The sequence below is a fragment of the Plectropomus leopardus genome, chromosome 21 (genome assembly GCF_026936395.1).
Source record: "Plectropomus leopardus strain MGB_pleo_1.0 chromosome 21, ASM2693639v1, whole genome shotgun sequence".
Taxonomy (NCBI): Eukaryota; Metazoa; Chordata; class Actinopteri; order Perciformes; family Serranidae; genus Plectropomus; species Plectropomus leopardus.
The window spans coordinates 16,932,483-16,947,572 of NC_142196.1; the positions used below are offsets into that span (position 1 = coordinate 16,932,483).

Genomic DNA, 15,090 nt, shown 5'->3' on the forward strand with positions numbered 1-15,090 from the left:
TTTAAAAGCAGTTTGCTGGACATGATTTGCTCATTGGACAGAAAATGTTGACATGTTGCTTCAAAGACTGACTATAACTACAAACAAGCATTTATCAAAATACTGGCCACATTTATTTTCTTCATCGACTCATCAATAGCACGACTGATTGTGTCAGCTCTTCTTGAGTATGCGGCATTTAAAACCTCAACAGGTAGCCAGTAGTTGACTTAAACTACCACAACAGGCTCCCAGACCTCAACCCACCTCTGCTCCCCAGTCAAACAGAAACTCCTGTTGGGGAGATACTGTCTGACGGTGCCTCCAGCTCATCTGCTCAGCTGGAAGGTTGGTGCTCTGAGGATGGCACTGCATACCCAGCATGCCCAGCAGAGCTATTGTTTTGGTAACTTCCCCTGGGGAAGAGGACTTGTTATTACATGGTTCACACCCACTCATTTTACTGCACTGAGAATTGGATCATACTGGACAGGGCCCGTAGGAAAAAAAGAGCACAGCTTGCTTTCTCATTCTGGATCAGACTTTGGATCATTCATGTTGGCAAATGTGGACTGGAAACTTTCTGCTCCCACTGTTTGTATCCACCGGCAACCATGTTTCCTCCCTGTTGCTTGTCCTGCCCTTCAGATGGTTTTGAAAAGCTTCAATATGATTCTGCTCTTAGAAAGTTATCACAATTGCAAGCAATCCAAAAGTTAACATTTATCTGGTTTAATGTCTGCTTCAAAGTTAAGGTCAGATTATTTTTTTATTATATTGCATCCTAGGATTTCATGTTTGACATTTCTCACTGAACCTTTGAATGATGTGTGGAATGTCAGCCAGGTATGCAGAGGAAATGTAATAAAAGATGACTGACGTCAGGCACCAAACTGGCCTGGAGAGGGCAGGAAACTGGGTGCTGCTGCCACTCTGCTGGTGACCTACTCCATTAAGACGCTTATTCAAGGCTATGCTAATCTGATAAGATACTGTGGGTTTTATTGTGTGCGCTGTGCACTATGTACCTTTTTGTGGTTGAAAAATAAAATCAAACAGGAAATGTCTCAACCTTACCTACTAGTTCAATATTTTCACATTTTCAGGATGTATCATTTTATTTGGAGTCTACATCTCATGAGCGACAGCTCTTTAATGAAACCTTGAGATTTAAATTGCCTCTTGGTATTTTAATGGTCTTTGAGCCGCTTTAATGATTTTAATTAAGCGTAATGCTGTCGCTTTGTCTGCATCCTAGGTAAGCTTATTATGCCGTTTACTATTCCTTTGTGTTGTGCTATCGTGCTTATGTAATAAATAGACTTATAGAGTTTCACCAGAATAGGAGGAACGCAGACATTTCATATTCGCATGTCAGCTCCCTAAAGAGCAAACACTCCAGTTTAAGGGTTAATGGCAAGCCCCCACTGGAGTATTTAGGGTTAAACAGCTAAGTACATTGTGAAGAAAAGGCTCTTGCATGTCCCATTCACACATTACCAGCTTATAGTATAATGCTTATAAAGCTTCTCATGCAAAGCTGGAGTTGTTTTGAGGAAACATGCTTACAGAAAACATAGGCTGCTTTTTCAAAGATCATGATTGTTTTGTCAATGTTTCCCCCACAGGAGTGATTAACAAAGGTTGTCTCACCCTGTCTGCAACTTTTTCACTATCTAGAGTAGACCTTTACATCTAGAGCTGTAACAGGTTGTTGCACATAGAGTATATATTTAAGAATACTGCATCTAAAAAAAGTTGCATTTGAATACAAATTATAGAGTGAAACTTGCTGCTAAATGTATTTTAGGAATCAGAGTTTTGCATGGTAAATGAAGGTCTTGGTTTTTGCAAAACTCGTAATCATATCAGTTAAGAAAACTCTGGGGATCAGCACTACCTTTTGAGTAATCGCTTAGATGGTTTTAAATGTTAAGTACCGGAAAGAAAAAGGAATCATGCTGCGGAAAAAAAGAGGTTTCTTAAGTTTTTAGGGGATTTCTTGACTTGTTTTTTGGTTTTATTTGGCTTTTGTCACACACAAAAAGAAATAAGAACAGCTGCGTACTGCAATTAGTAAGATCTTTTTTCTCCAGGCTGTTTATCTTAAAATGTTAACAACACTATTAAAAATAAAATGGAAATTAAAAAAGAGAAACCAAACATGGAAACAAATGAGAATCAACAAACCAAAAAGTGTACACAGCTTGGTATCCCTCAGCTATGTCAAAACAGCGCATTTTCAGCTGGATCATCTTCATTTGATTTCGCCTAATGTGGTAACTTAATATATAGATTTGATTTGGCCATCCACTCTCAAAACAAGTTATATCTTGTTGCTGGGCCTCTGGAAAAAGAGAATCCCGACAAAAGTAGTTTTACATCTGTATTTGTAAAGAGTTGACTTCTGCTTTGTTCGTAATCTGTACATTTTTAAATTTACAAAGGAGAAAAAACTACTGCTTTATATGCAGCCCTTATGTCTGTGCCAAAGTGTTTGGCAAATTAGGTGTTGGCCTGACTTTTTAAAAAGCACTACTGCAGTGCTAGCTTTAGTGAGGATAGCTTTTTTTGTTTTCCTTTTCATTGGGATGGAGAGAGTAGTGATAATGTTGTTGATGTGATGATGTGTGGCGAATTTTTTAAGTTAAGACTGACTTGTGCCTGCTCCCCGCCTGTGTGCATCATAACATAATTACTCAATTTACAGCTTTGATTAAAACCTCAAAGGCCTTGTAAAGTAATTGATAATCATGTAACTGGATACAAATGGTGGAGACGTGACTACTCTCAGCAGAATAACCTTGTGCTGAGCTTGGAAGTAGCAAATATCAAAGAGCATCAGGTCCATATTAATTCAAGGTCCCAACTGGCTGGTAGATTGGGGCTCTTCAGTGTAATTGGCTCGTGGAGCCCTGATGGCCCTTGACCTTGCCTGCTGCAAAGCCAACAATCTCCCCGTTTTTCCTCCCCCGATACACACATGCATGCAAGCACACATGCTCTCCAGCTCGTCCAGCCACCCCTGACGACTGACTGTTTGTTTGTGTGGAGGAATTTACACTCTAATGTGTACAGGGCAACTGGCTCCCTGTGGTCAGACCAGGGCTGAGCTCCCCATCACTGGACAGCCTCCAGAGGTTTGTTTGGTATTGCTGGTGGTGGTGGAGGCAGGAGGGGCTGAAAGATATATTTACACCCCCGGTCAGCCCCTTAGTTTTTAGCAATGGCCGAGTGATCTGTGATCACTGGGATGCTGCAGAGTTTAGCAAAGGCAACTACACATTATCAGAGGCTGCCAGTCAATAGAAATTTTTAAGCCAAGCACCCCTTAACCAGTGTAAAACATTTTTGGTTGAAATGAAACCCACCGTGAGCAAACATAAATTTGTGTGACAGTCGACCATTTATGACAGTTAACGATTGCATTGAAAGAAGGAATATTGAATGAAAATGTGGTTTATCAAACATATTAATATTTTTATTAAACTCATACTTTTATTTTAGGAATTATGTGTGATTTATATTTTTATATCTCATGTACTACCTGCGTGACTCCAAAGTGACCCTTACCTTTTCAGAAACACTGAACTACTGGTTAGAGAATAGCTAAGGTTAGCAGGCTTGTAGCAGGACAATGGCAGTGCAGCCATGTAAAGAGTTGAACTTGATCTGTTGTTATACTGTTGTTGTTTTGTGTTTTTTAACTCTGCCTTATGAGGTGACCTTGAGTGTTTTGAAAGGCGCCAACAAATAAAATTTATTACTATTACTATTATTATTATTATTTATTATTAAATGTTAAAGACAGTAATTATCTAGCACATTTACTCGAACGGCCATAACAAGACAATACTACTCGTTAAGTACTACTTTGGTTGCGAGGTTGAGGACCAAACAGCACACAAAATAAGCTAGTTGCTAGTAGAGCTAGTAGACTCTTGTATGTGTTCATCTGGGTAGTGGTGTAATGGGGGGTCTGGACGACATGGTAATTTGTAATGATGGCTGCATCCACACTGGGCTAATTGGTCTTTTTTTGTATATTTATCACATCCAATATCAGTTTCAATTTTCTGAAATTCCCACCTCTTGCAGGTTCATCTAAATCATTTTATGTAGTCACTTTCCTCTATTTCTTATTCACTGTGTATGGATTGATCATGTCCTGCCCTCCAACTGAATTTGGTATTTCGTCATAGTCACATAATAACAAACAAGACATTATTTCAGAAAGCAAGAGTTTGTGATTAATGTCACTCTCAGCTACATTAAATAGGTTTTTGCTGTTTTATTTTCTGCTTCTCTCACACACCCCGAAGTCATAATTATCTTGAATGAAAACAGTTAAATAAAAAGCGGTCACGTCTTCAGGGACAACTTTACTTTTTAATTAAAATCAGAGAACTGTGTTTTTTCTTTAATATAGACCCTTTTTGAAACCTCCATGCACCACTGGTTCAATGAAAACTCTAAACAATGAGCACTTTGTTAATATTTGGGCATAGCTAAGATGAGGGCACAGGAGGTTAGGAAAAGCTTACTGGAGGGCGGACCAACTCACCGCTCACTCTTTCACTCTTTCACTCACCAAAGCCTGTTGCCAGAGGACAATGTGCTCCCAGCATTGCTCAGCGTCATGTATACTCCAGAGATCTTGTGGAAACAGTGGTGTGTGTGCGTGCACGGCGTTGAATAAGAGCAATGAGGGGGCAGTGAAGTGACCTCACACGAAACAGGAACAACAGGCGCACCTCTCCTGGGGAGGATATTACAAGCTTTTATCCGACTATCACACGTTATTCAAAATACAGATTAGCCCTCTGTTGTGGGATTTAAGCTTTAATCACAATGTAATCTATGTGTTGTATTCTGGTACATCAAAATAGTAGTTGTGGTAAAAGCTAGACTTCCCACACATGCTATGATCTAGCTTTTAGACAAGGTGGTATGGAAAAAAAAGCTGATTTACAGTGTCCAGGTCTCGAAAAGCTAATAAAATGCTCATATGGAAAAGTAGTGATCGGCAATATTGTTCCCCATTTGTCACAGCCTTAGGAGCAGGCCACATTGCATTTTACTACTACTTGTATATGTGCAAATAAACCTTTGGATCCTTGAATCCTCCTAATTTTAGAGCTGCCATGATGTTCTGGATCTTAGTATTTGGTGCTGTGAAGAATAACTGCTTGTTTTCAATCAACAGTGAACAAAATCTTCAAACTGTGCCAAAGACATAAAAAGGAAAATCTCTAAACTGAATAAGAAGGTCTTCTCTGGCAAAACCTCCTTGGGGATGTCTCGTTTAGCAGAGTCACCGGCCCCAATCAGACCTGCTTCATCATGCAGGATTTTGGAAAGCTGATTCATAATTGATGAACAGACAGTTAAGCTGCGCCCAAAGAGAAATCGGATGAACTGTCAAAGCAGAACTCCGCTTAACCTTCTTGAACTCAGGAGGGTTTTGAAGTAATGATAAAAGTTAGGTTTATTATCCTACAGTAGCCATTATTTTTGATTGTAGACAGGGGTCAGGAAAGAGGGATGCAATTATAAGAAGCCCAGACAGCTGAAGGATAGAAACTGAAATGAATGTGCTGTATCTGCCAAAGTTGGGTTCCACAAAAGCATTTGCATTGCCTGGGATAACTGCTACTATATTAAAATTTAGGTGATAATATGTCATTTTCCTGTCTGTTTTTAGGGAGTGGGGCTACAGCAGTGGTTCAAGCGGCCTACTGTTTACCCCGCAAGGAGAAGGTGGCTATCAAACGCATCAACCTCGAGAAGTGCCAGACTAGTATGGACGAACTTCTGGTAAGTAACACACAACACTGCTGAGTGAATGCATATTAGATTGATTGTCCGACTGAAATTGAATTGCATTGCTTTGTCTGCTACAGCCAATAAAATCTTGAATAAAGTAGTAATGTTTTAAGTAGAGCTGACAGCAGGGTGAGAAATTAACTCCCACCAAATGCAAATGCCATATCTATAAATCTCATGAAATATTAACATGAAGACCTCATAGTTTAACCAAGACGGCAAACTCTGTTTGCTTCCTACATTGTCAACAACGCATTAGCTTCGATTCTTCCCTTCCTACCTTTTAACAATAAAAACCCAGTACATATGCACTGCTTACCAGAGTGAACAAATTCACATGCTTAGGTTGTGATGTTGACATGTTCAATATATTTTAATTATTTTACTCAAGATTTTGCTCTCGCCTCTCTTTAAGTTTGCTTTTAACATAATCATTATTGTCTCAATTAAATGTATTAAAACAAATGTATGCCTATATGTAAAACATATTTATTGGGAGGTTAAAAAAAAAAAACTGGGGCCAGTGGATTTCTTCATCTACCAGCCACCTTGGCCAGTCAAAAAGTTAATTTCAGACACTGGCTGACGGTCACAGTGAGCCAGTCAGCAGCCAGCTACTCAACACAAGAGCCACAGACTCTTTCCTGCAAAAGTCTCCTTCTTATGGTACTCATAAACATGAACACACGTCTTGCTCTGCACCTCCTTGAACAAGCAACCACACAAACATTCAGCGGTGGAAAGTGCACAGCCAACGTCAGTTTGCAGGCTAGATGGCTAATTAACTTAGCTGCTCAGCTGCAGCACATTAAACAGCATGTAAACGTTCCTGCAAATGTCACATCGGTCGAGTTAGATGCCGGTGTGGCCCCCACTCTTTAATACCACTATCAACACGCTGTCTGCAGATGACATGCAGGCTACAGCGAAAGTTTATTTACTTTGTCTCATGTACCCTACCGTGTAACACTGGTACTGGGGCAACCTGCCAGCTGCTGTCAGTCAAACAGCGACACACCTCTCCACCCGGCCAAGATAAAAAAAAAGAGTATTCCTTATTTCTCCATAGACCTTTTTTCTTCTATAAAAAAAGGCAAATAACTACATTTAATAACACACTGACATTATTTTAGACTCCTAAAGGGATGACTGAATTTGATTTCAGTCGGACTTTGAACATTTTTGTGACCTTGTAACTTTTTATCTGTGATCAAAGGGAACTACAACCTCACAGCACGTGATTTCATTTAGGGCTTTGTCTCTGCGGTCTGCGCGTGTGGATGGAGTTAGTTCCACCTCTGCTTTTCATTACTCGTTTTCTCCGAACCCTCCCTCCAATCATCTCTGTCACTTCAAACACTATTCTGGTTGTTCTCTGCAGAAGGACTCCACTTACTGCCAGGAAACTATTAGACCACCGTGGGACATCTTCCTGCAGGCTGTATGGTGTCTTTATACCCTCAATGCAATCTTTTACCGGAGCTCGGCACATCATCTACTGTATGACGTGGTTTATGATTGTGCTCCAGAGGTGGAAGGATTATATCAAACACTCCTGCACATAGAGATGATTAGGTGCTCGTTTGTGGCTTGTGTTCTGGGTTTGGAGATGGCAAGGAGTTTCTTATGCACAATTTATTTTTGTCACACTACTTAGCTTCGGCAAAATTGCACGGAAGCTGCCCTTTTCTTACAGAGCACCACACACACCAGATGTCAGGTTTTTGTCTGACACTGGGAAATGAGCTGCTGTAACTTAAACCAGAAGTGTGATTAATGGATTTTTCCAGTCCTCGCTCCTAGTTCAACATCCCAAATTCTGTGAAAGTAACCTGTGTGAAATAAATATTGTGTAAGCCTATCTGTGTTCATGGAAGATCACGGCTAGAGATCACTGGCAGATTTCTCACTACTCACTGGCAACACTAGACCGAGGAACAACCCTTCCCCACCCTCCGATTTCTGGAGGATGAATCAGGGGAATGCTGCTCCCGGATTCTCGGAGCAGGCGGTCACATGGAATACAGCGAGGTCAGATTTCCTGCCTGCGGTCCCCCCCACCCTACCCCCCAATTCCACAGCTTGCTGGGTACCCAGTTAAGTGGTGAGGAAGCATTAAATTGAACCCAGATCGCTCCTCTGAAGTAGCAGCTTTTAAAGAGGATGCCATGAGTTTTAAAGAAGTAGTTCTTTAATCTCACCTGTGAAATTCTTAAATGTCAGAGAGGCAATAATTTCTCTCTGTCTCTCCAAATGCAGTGGTATGTTGTGGTTATTCCTGGCACAGACGTTTGATGGACAGGCGCTTTTGAGTGACTGAAGCTGGATCAGATGAGTAGGAGGTTTGTTTACAATTTGTGTGCAGCAGTTCAAATATCTTCTTGCATAATTAGTCAGTTGTTACAACTATTGGCTTTAATTATTCATTAAAACTTATGAGATAAATTATGAGTATCTCTGTGTGGTTATAGCTGATTTACTACACAAAAACAATTGATGGCTTTAAAAGACCTGAAAACACCTAAAGATCAAAGTGAGCTTATAAAGATACTATAAGTATTGAAGTAAAAATAGTTATTTATGGTGTAGGAACTCTAAAGCACGCCAGAGGAAGTGATTCAGATGCATATTTGTTTTCTCAGCATTAAGATGACATATTCATCAGTTTCCCCATCTATTGCAGATCGGCAGTGTCTCTGTTCCTCAATAGTTTCTCGCGTGTGTGTGTTTATGTGTGCGTGCTGCAGTGAGATTGGGTCATACTGAGTGTGTGTTAGGCTCTGAGTAACTGATAGTGACGTAACATTGCTTCTATAGTGGCTTCTCTGTGTGTCTGCCATCAGTGTGATTCTGTGGCACCAGTTTGTGACCCAGCACTGTATTCACTTTGTGACAATAGGTCATTTATTTTTTGCTCAGTTTCAAGGTCCTCCGATGCGCCAAACACTGCATGGATCGGCCCTAATACTGAAAAAAAAAACATTAAAAAAACTATTGGCGTGGTGTAGTCTATTTCCTGGAGAATTGGTGTAGAATTTGTTGCGTAAAAATTCTGAAGGGGTTTAGTGTTTTGCCTGGATTTCAAAGGACATAAATGCAAATGTATACAGTAGACCCAGAATAATATAGATTATTTCGGTTTCAGTTCTGCTTAATAATTAAACCAAAGAAGCATCACTCGTGTCACAATGCTCTATTTTACTTGTGCTTTGTAAAAAAAAAAAAATAGTAATTTGAATTGACATGTCGGAGAGGTATCAGACAGAGGTTACTGACTCTAAAACCAATGTGATTTCCATTAGGGAGAGAAAGATCGTTTCATTAGATGGGTGGAAATGAGGGGATGGATGTCTGGTCTGATATTATTGATCTGAATATTCTGCCTTCAGTCTGCCTGCTGGGTCTACCCTCCACAAAAAAGATGAAGTTAAGATTGAGAGAAAATATATCAACCTTTGGCATGTGTTGTTTAACAGGTGTATGTATCGCCTGGATCCAGACCTTCGAATCTGCCCACTTTACTGAGCTGACTGATTCATCTGGCATCATGATATGAAACAGCGGATTACTGATTAGCTAATCACTGCCATGGGCGGGACTAATGTTGCTGTCAGGCTGTGTACCGGAACCAAGAAGGACTAATAACAACAATGGTGACAGCTTTAGAAAATGTAGACGTTGCAATGGCTTTTCTAAATTGATTAATATAGATGGTTTGTCTTCTCAATATCACCCAACATTGTAGTTCGTCTGTAATTCACTTTTGTCCGCTTTACTCTGAAACCCCTAGGGAAAACAGTATGTTGGCATGGCAACGCAAGAGTGTTGACTTAAAATGAGGTGAGACTGAGGCTGATTCGTTGGACTCAAATAAGGCTGGGCAATACATGTCATATCGATATCTTGATAAGAGGGCTGGGCGATATGGCCTAAAAATAAAAAATCAAATTTTTTTCACACCAAACTACGATTATAAATGTTTTTTTCCCCCTTTTAAAAACAAATTACAAACGACAAGGAAATTACTCAAATCAAAAGTTGCTTTGATTTTAGCAATACAAATTAACAAAGGCAAAATGAAAAATGTAGAGGACTTCAAGTCAGAATTGCATATTGTGCAGTTTCGCTGAAAATGACTAATTCTAAAATCATTGTTGATCAACAAAAGTTTCATGTTAAAAAAAATGTTACTGGTTGTGTTCAAATTTCTGGACCATAGATGGGGACCACAGATGAGGCAGGACAGCTTCAACAAAATACTTGCGGCTTAGTAGCACATACCTGGGGTGGATAGTTTTCAGCATGTGGATAAATCCAGGCTTTTCTAATGTATGTATGGGCACTGTATCTTTAGCGATATGCAGTGCGACTGCATCAGTAACAGCTTTGCACTGAGTCGCTTTCCTGTCATACGGGACACATGGGAAAATGCATTCACTAATGTTGGCTGCTTTATATCGGGTGTTTGTGGGCTGATGCAGTCTTGCGCATCTCGGAGTGAGACAAATTTCTCCGGCTCGGCTGCATACCTCTGTCTGAGAAGTTAAAAAAATTGATCGTGCTGCAGCAGCCTGTAAACAAACTTTGCAGCGGACTGTGGTTTGTTCGAGATCTGACGCTGCACAACCGAACCAGTTCCAAATGACTGACGAGATTTGGGAACGTACTGTTCATTGTTATTCACTCTTGCTGTTGTTGCGTGTGTATCTCTGGCAGGGAACTAAGAACTACAGAGGTCCAAAGGGAAGCGGCAGAGGAGAAAATCTAGATTTTTAATTTAAAAAATCATCTTAAACCACATATTCAAATCATCGATGAAATCGATTTATCGCTTGGCCCAACGTGATAGGAGACAAGATATCATCTTAAATTATCCTAAGTATTGTCTTTTCCTGCTTTTAAAGGATGCTTTATAATAAGGTGATGTCATTTTCTGAACTTAGACTGCTCCACTTAGTGTGGAGGGAGGAATATACTATGCTAATGGTATGCAGCTTATGAGTGTAACACAGATGGCCATTATTTAAAAATCACTTGACAATGATGTCCTACACAGGTTCCCATAAGTGTTTCATCTGTCGCTGTCATCACGGACTTGTATATTTAGTCATGAGATAGTCAAACCATTTGTATTGCAGGTGGCTTTGAGTGTTGTGGCAGATAGGTGTGTCTCCTGTGGTTTGCAGGGTAGATGGTTTGAATGTAACTGACCTAAATGCCTTGTTTATTATGGTGAGGTCATTGCAACAAGCAGACACAAAGGCCAAAAGAAAGAGTGCTTGAAAGAAGTATTTCCCTGTCTTTGTTCATAGCTGTGTCATCATGCGGAAATATTTTTTAGTGTCTCTGTTTTCCAGTCAGCACTGAGATGTCCTGCAAAAATATTTTCACAAAGCAAAATTACTGTAAATGTCAAAGGTCACACACTGAAGGTTATACAGAAAGAAGAAGTATGAATGGCTTTGAGTGATGGGAACGTTTCCACCGTCTTTGCTGCAGCATAGGTTTACAGTGACCTAATCCCCACAACAAAGAGTCTCTCTGATTCACACATTGTCTGTTGGAAAAGATGGGAAAACCTGCCAACTGCCAGAGCACGATATCCTCCCTGTTATCCCATTGTTTTTCTTTTCTGGGGTTACCCTGGCCCACAGAGCTGTGATGACCTTCCTCTTCCACTGTGCTGAGAACAGAGGGGGGGTTAGGCTCCACTGAAGCCAGTTAGCAGCCAACAGGCTATATCATTATTGTTCTCTCTCAGCCTGTAGTATCCAGAGAAAGAATGATAGGGGAGACGACCCACAGAGCTCGCCGTCTGGCCCGACAGACTGGAAGTTATTAGACTGCTTGATAATCAAAAACGGCTTTAGTTTCGAAGCAGTGCGGTGTGTGGGCTCACCTGTTGGTCAAAAAGCTGTTGCTGCTCAATCTGAATGAAACCCCAGTGCTCTGAAAATCTTTGACTGACACTGTTGTCCTCCACAGATCTGTGTGCATTTAAACATGTCTATACATGTCATGGTCCAACGACAGTTTCATGCACAGGCTGTATCCACCCTTATTATGAGTCAGTTCATGTTCTTAACCCTCTTTTGTCAAGTGCTTTCTAAATGGCGTCATGATGTCACCTGCCTTGCGGCGAAGGCACTCACTGAAGGCCAGAGGGTCCAATAGTGATGACTTTGCAGTCCAGGCATACTGCTGCTAATGCACATTGTGTAAGCTAAGCATTTATGCTGATGGAACATCAGGCTTACGTTTTGACCCACAAGCATCTATTGATTAATGCCTTTAACAAATGTTTTCAGCCGGAGCGTTAAGGTTCCTCAGATAACAGCCTTGTGGCGCACCTGTCACGGTACAATACTCAAAAGCTGTTTTAAATAGCGCTCTGAAATTTGGGTAAATGCGGTCATTTGAGGTGAAACACATAATTAGATAAGAGGGTGGATATTGATTTCACCTCAGCTCATCCAATACAGAGATACCGCAGATCTGGCACGTTTAGCATAGCTTAGCGCAAATAGTGGAAGAAGGGGAAAATGTGTAATAAGATGCAAAACACACTCTGAACCTCTCTGAACTTGAGACATTAGGGTGAATTTGAATTTGATCCCCCTTAGATGAGGTTTTGATGTTAAGTTAGTTTTTTTTTACCAACCCTAAATGTAAAAAAATGTTGCACATCCTGATTTATGGCCTTTTAAGCAGGGATGTCATTCGTGATTGGACTTGGTATTCAACTATTCATTTCATTTCATTTTCCATTAATCTGCAGATTGTTTTCACAATTGATCAGTTAATTGTTAAAATTGCATATAAATATCAGAGAATATTCAAAAGTATCCATCACATTTTCCCCACCGCCCAAAGTGACATCTTCAAATAGCTCATTTTGTTAACCCAACAGCGCACAACCTAAAGTAAATTAATTTACCAATCTATCAATCACCACCTAATTTCAACTCTCAATTAGACTGTATTTGAGTTTTCAACTAAAAAAAGAAGTGATTTTCAGTTTGGTAAATCATAGTTCTCTTTTCCTGACAATAGCACTAAGGGCTGGGTAATTTGATACCTTATAGTAACAAACAGAATAATGTAAGTCTAAGTAGTAACAAAAATTCTCCAGTCAAATGATATAAATATATATATCATCCTTTTTATGCTGGGTTCTAATCCCCTGTCCCGACTCCTGGTCGAATCAGCAAACTTTCTGTTGCTGCCGTCTCCTTTTGATGTCAGCTCAACATTTGCCCAGAATGTTTTGACATTGAAATAAAAAACTAAAGAGGCATTAACAAGGACAGCTACTCAGTCTCTTCCTGTTTTCAACAAATGTCGTCACCTCGACAACCACAGACGTATTCGACTAAAAGTTGCAAGTGAACAGAGTCATTCATTAATGTTTAACACCAGTTAGCACAAGCTAACACAGCAGCAGCTAACCTTCAACACCAAGCTGTTAAAGGTCACACAAACCCACACCAAACCCCTTAATTACCTTTAGGTAACGTTTGCTGTGTGATGCTAACTAACAGTTGGCCCTGGCTGGGCAGTTTCTCACGACTGTCCCAGGCATGGAGCTCACACTCCTGCAGCAGCAGCTCCAACCAATACAGTCTATTCACATTATGGGTATTGACTGAAATACTCTTGGTAACAGTATCACTTTAACCGTACTGGTATCGTCGGTATCGGCTTCAGTTATATGCGCAGCTATTGACACAAATGCAGAGATACTGTGCATTAGTATGGAGCGCCAGTAACAGGTTTGGTCATTTGTCAAGTAAGTGCAGAAACAGAAGCAAACCCTCCGTGAATCAGAAGTCCCAACTCTGAAGTCAGAATTTCTTTTTCTAAGGAAGCTTGTCTATCCTCAAATGACTTTAGGACTGTTGCTGAAGTGACAGATTAGACTTCTGTGCCAGCATTACCTCAGCTCTCCTGCTTTCCAAACTTTCTCTCTCTCGCTCCCACTCTGTTTCTCTCACACACACACACACATGGAAAGAGAGCTTACAGCTGTATAAAGGGCTGAGTAGCGGCTGTTTTTTCACTTCTGCATAGATGTGCATTATATTGACCTAGCCTATTTCTCTTCTGTCTACTGACGTCATTAGGATCTTGAGTATTGCACTAAATCTCAAGAATAGCTGCAGCTTTAAAGGCATACACATTTATTGTGACTGTGTTTGGTTTATTTCCTCCAGGCTTCTCTCACACCTTCTTGTGGGAGCCAAATAAGAATAGTTCGGCACTATCTGTCTTTGATGAAAACATAAGAAAATATATATTGTGTTTCATGGGTCATTTCACAACCACCACAACTGATAATGGCTTTAAAAATGGTTGTTTGCTGCTTTGAAATAACACTAGTGATGACATTTCAAAAAATACATTGGCCTTGCAATAACACTTTAATCCAGTGGTTTCCAACTGGTCCAGCCACGTGGTCCAGATTTCTCCTTAGACATTAGCTCAAGGTCCACATCTAAGATAAATTACCACATATTTGGTTTCATTATAATGCAATATGTAAACAAAATGTTAGCTTAAAACATAATGAAATAATATTTAATGCAAGAAATGCAATTACTTAAAACTTAATTAGCACTGCAACCAAAAAAGTGCATATTATTCCAGTGACTCTGCAAAGGCACAGCATGTTAAAAGGCCAAATAATTCCAAGAAACGGGCAATGAAATAGTTGCGGTACTGGAAAAAACTGGTTGGTGCGATAAATAAGGCTCTTAAAAAATCTTTAGATCTGTACTTCAGTCTCAACATGTTCATTTGCGGTCCATTGAGAGTGGACCATGACTCACTTTTGGGTCATGTACCACCAGTTTGGAAATGCAGCTTTAATCCATTTCCACCAAATCATTATGTGAAGTGTAAGATTACACCAGCTCTGTCATGTCAGATGGTCATTATATCATCTAAATACTTTGCTTTCCAATTAATTGAGTTCTGTCTTTCTCATTTTGTTTGTCCTCTAACAGAAAGAGATTCAGGCCATGAGCCAGTGCCACCACCCCAACATCGTGTCTTACTACACCTCATTTGTGGTAAAGGATGAGCTGTGGCTAGTCATGAAGCTGCTCAGTGGGGGTAAGTGCATATGACCTCAGGGTTTCCCACACATTCATTTATCTGTACAATGAATGCTGCCATGTTATTTATTTATTTATTTTTTTTGAGCTGGACTGTCATTAGACGTGCTATAAGAACATATATACTGTTTGGTTATTCATGGAACCACAATCTCAGAGCACAGAGCAT

At 40.2% G+C, this 15,090-nt stretch overlaps 1 protein-coding gene across 2 annotated transcripts in view; it reads left to right on the forward strand.

Annotated features, from left to right (window-relative positions):
* The window catches only part of oxsr1b (oxidative stress responsive kinase 1b), a 53,201-nt gene that overhangs the window by 5,396 nt on the left and 32,715 nt on the right, over positions 1-15,090 (forward strand). For both annotated transcript variants that reach the window (XM_088071864.1, XM_042510308.2), the window contains exons 2-3: positions 5,684-5,796; positions 14,811-14,919. In XM_088071864.1, coding sequence (XP_087927990.1) covers positions 5,684-5,796; positions 14,811-14,919 — 222 coding nt within the window. The remainder of the gene's footprint in view (positions 1-5,683; positions 5,797-14,810; positions 14,920-15,090) is intronic.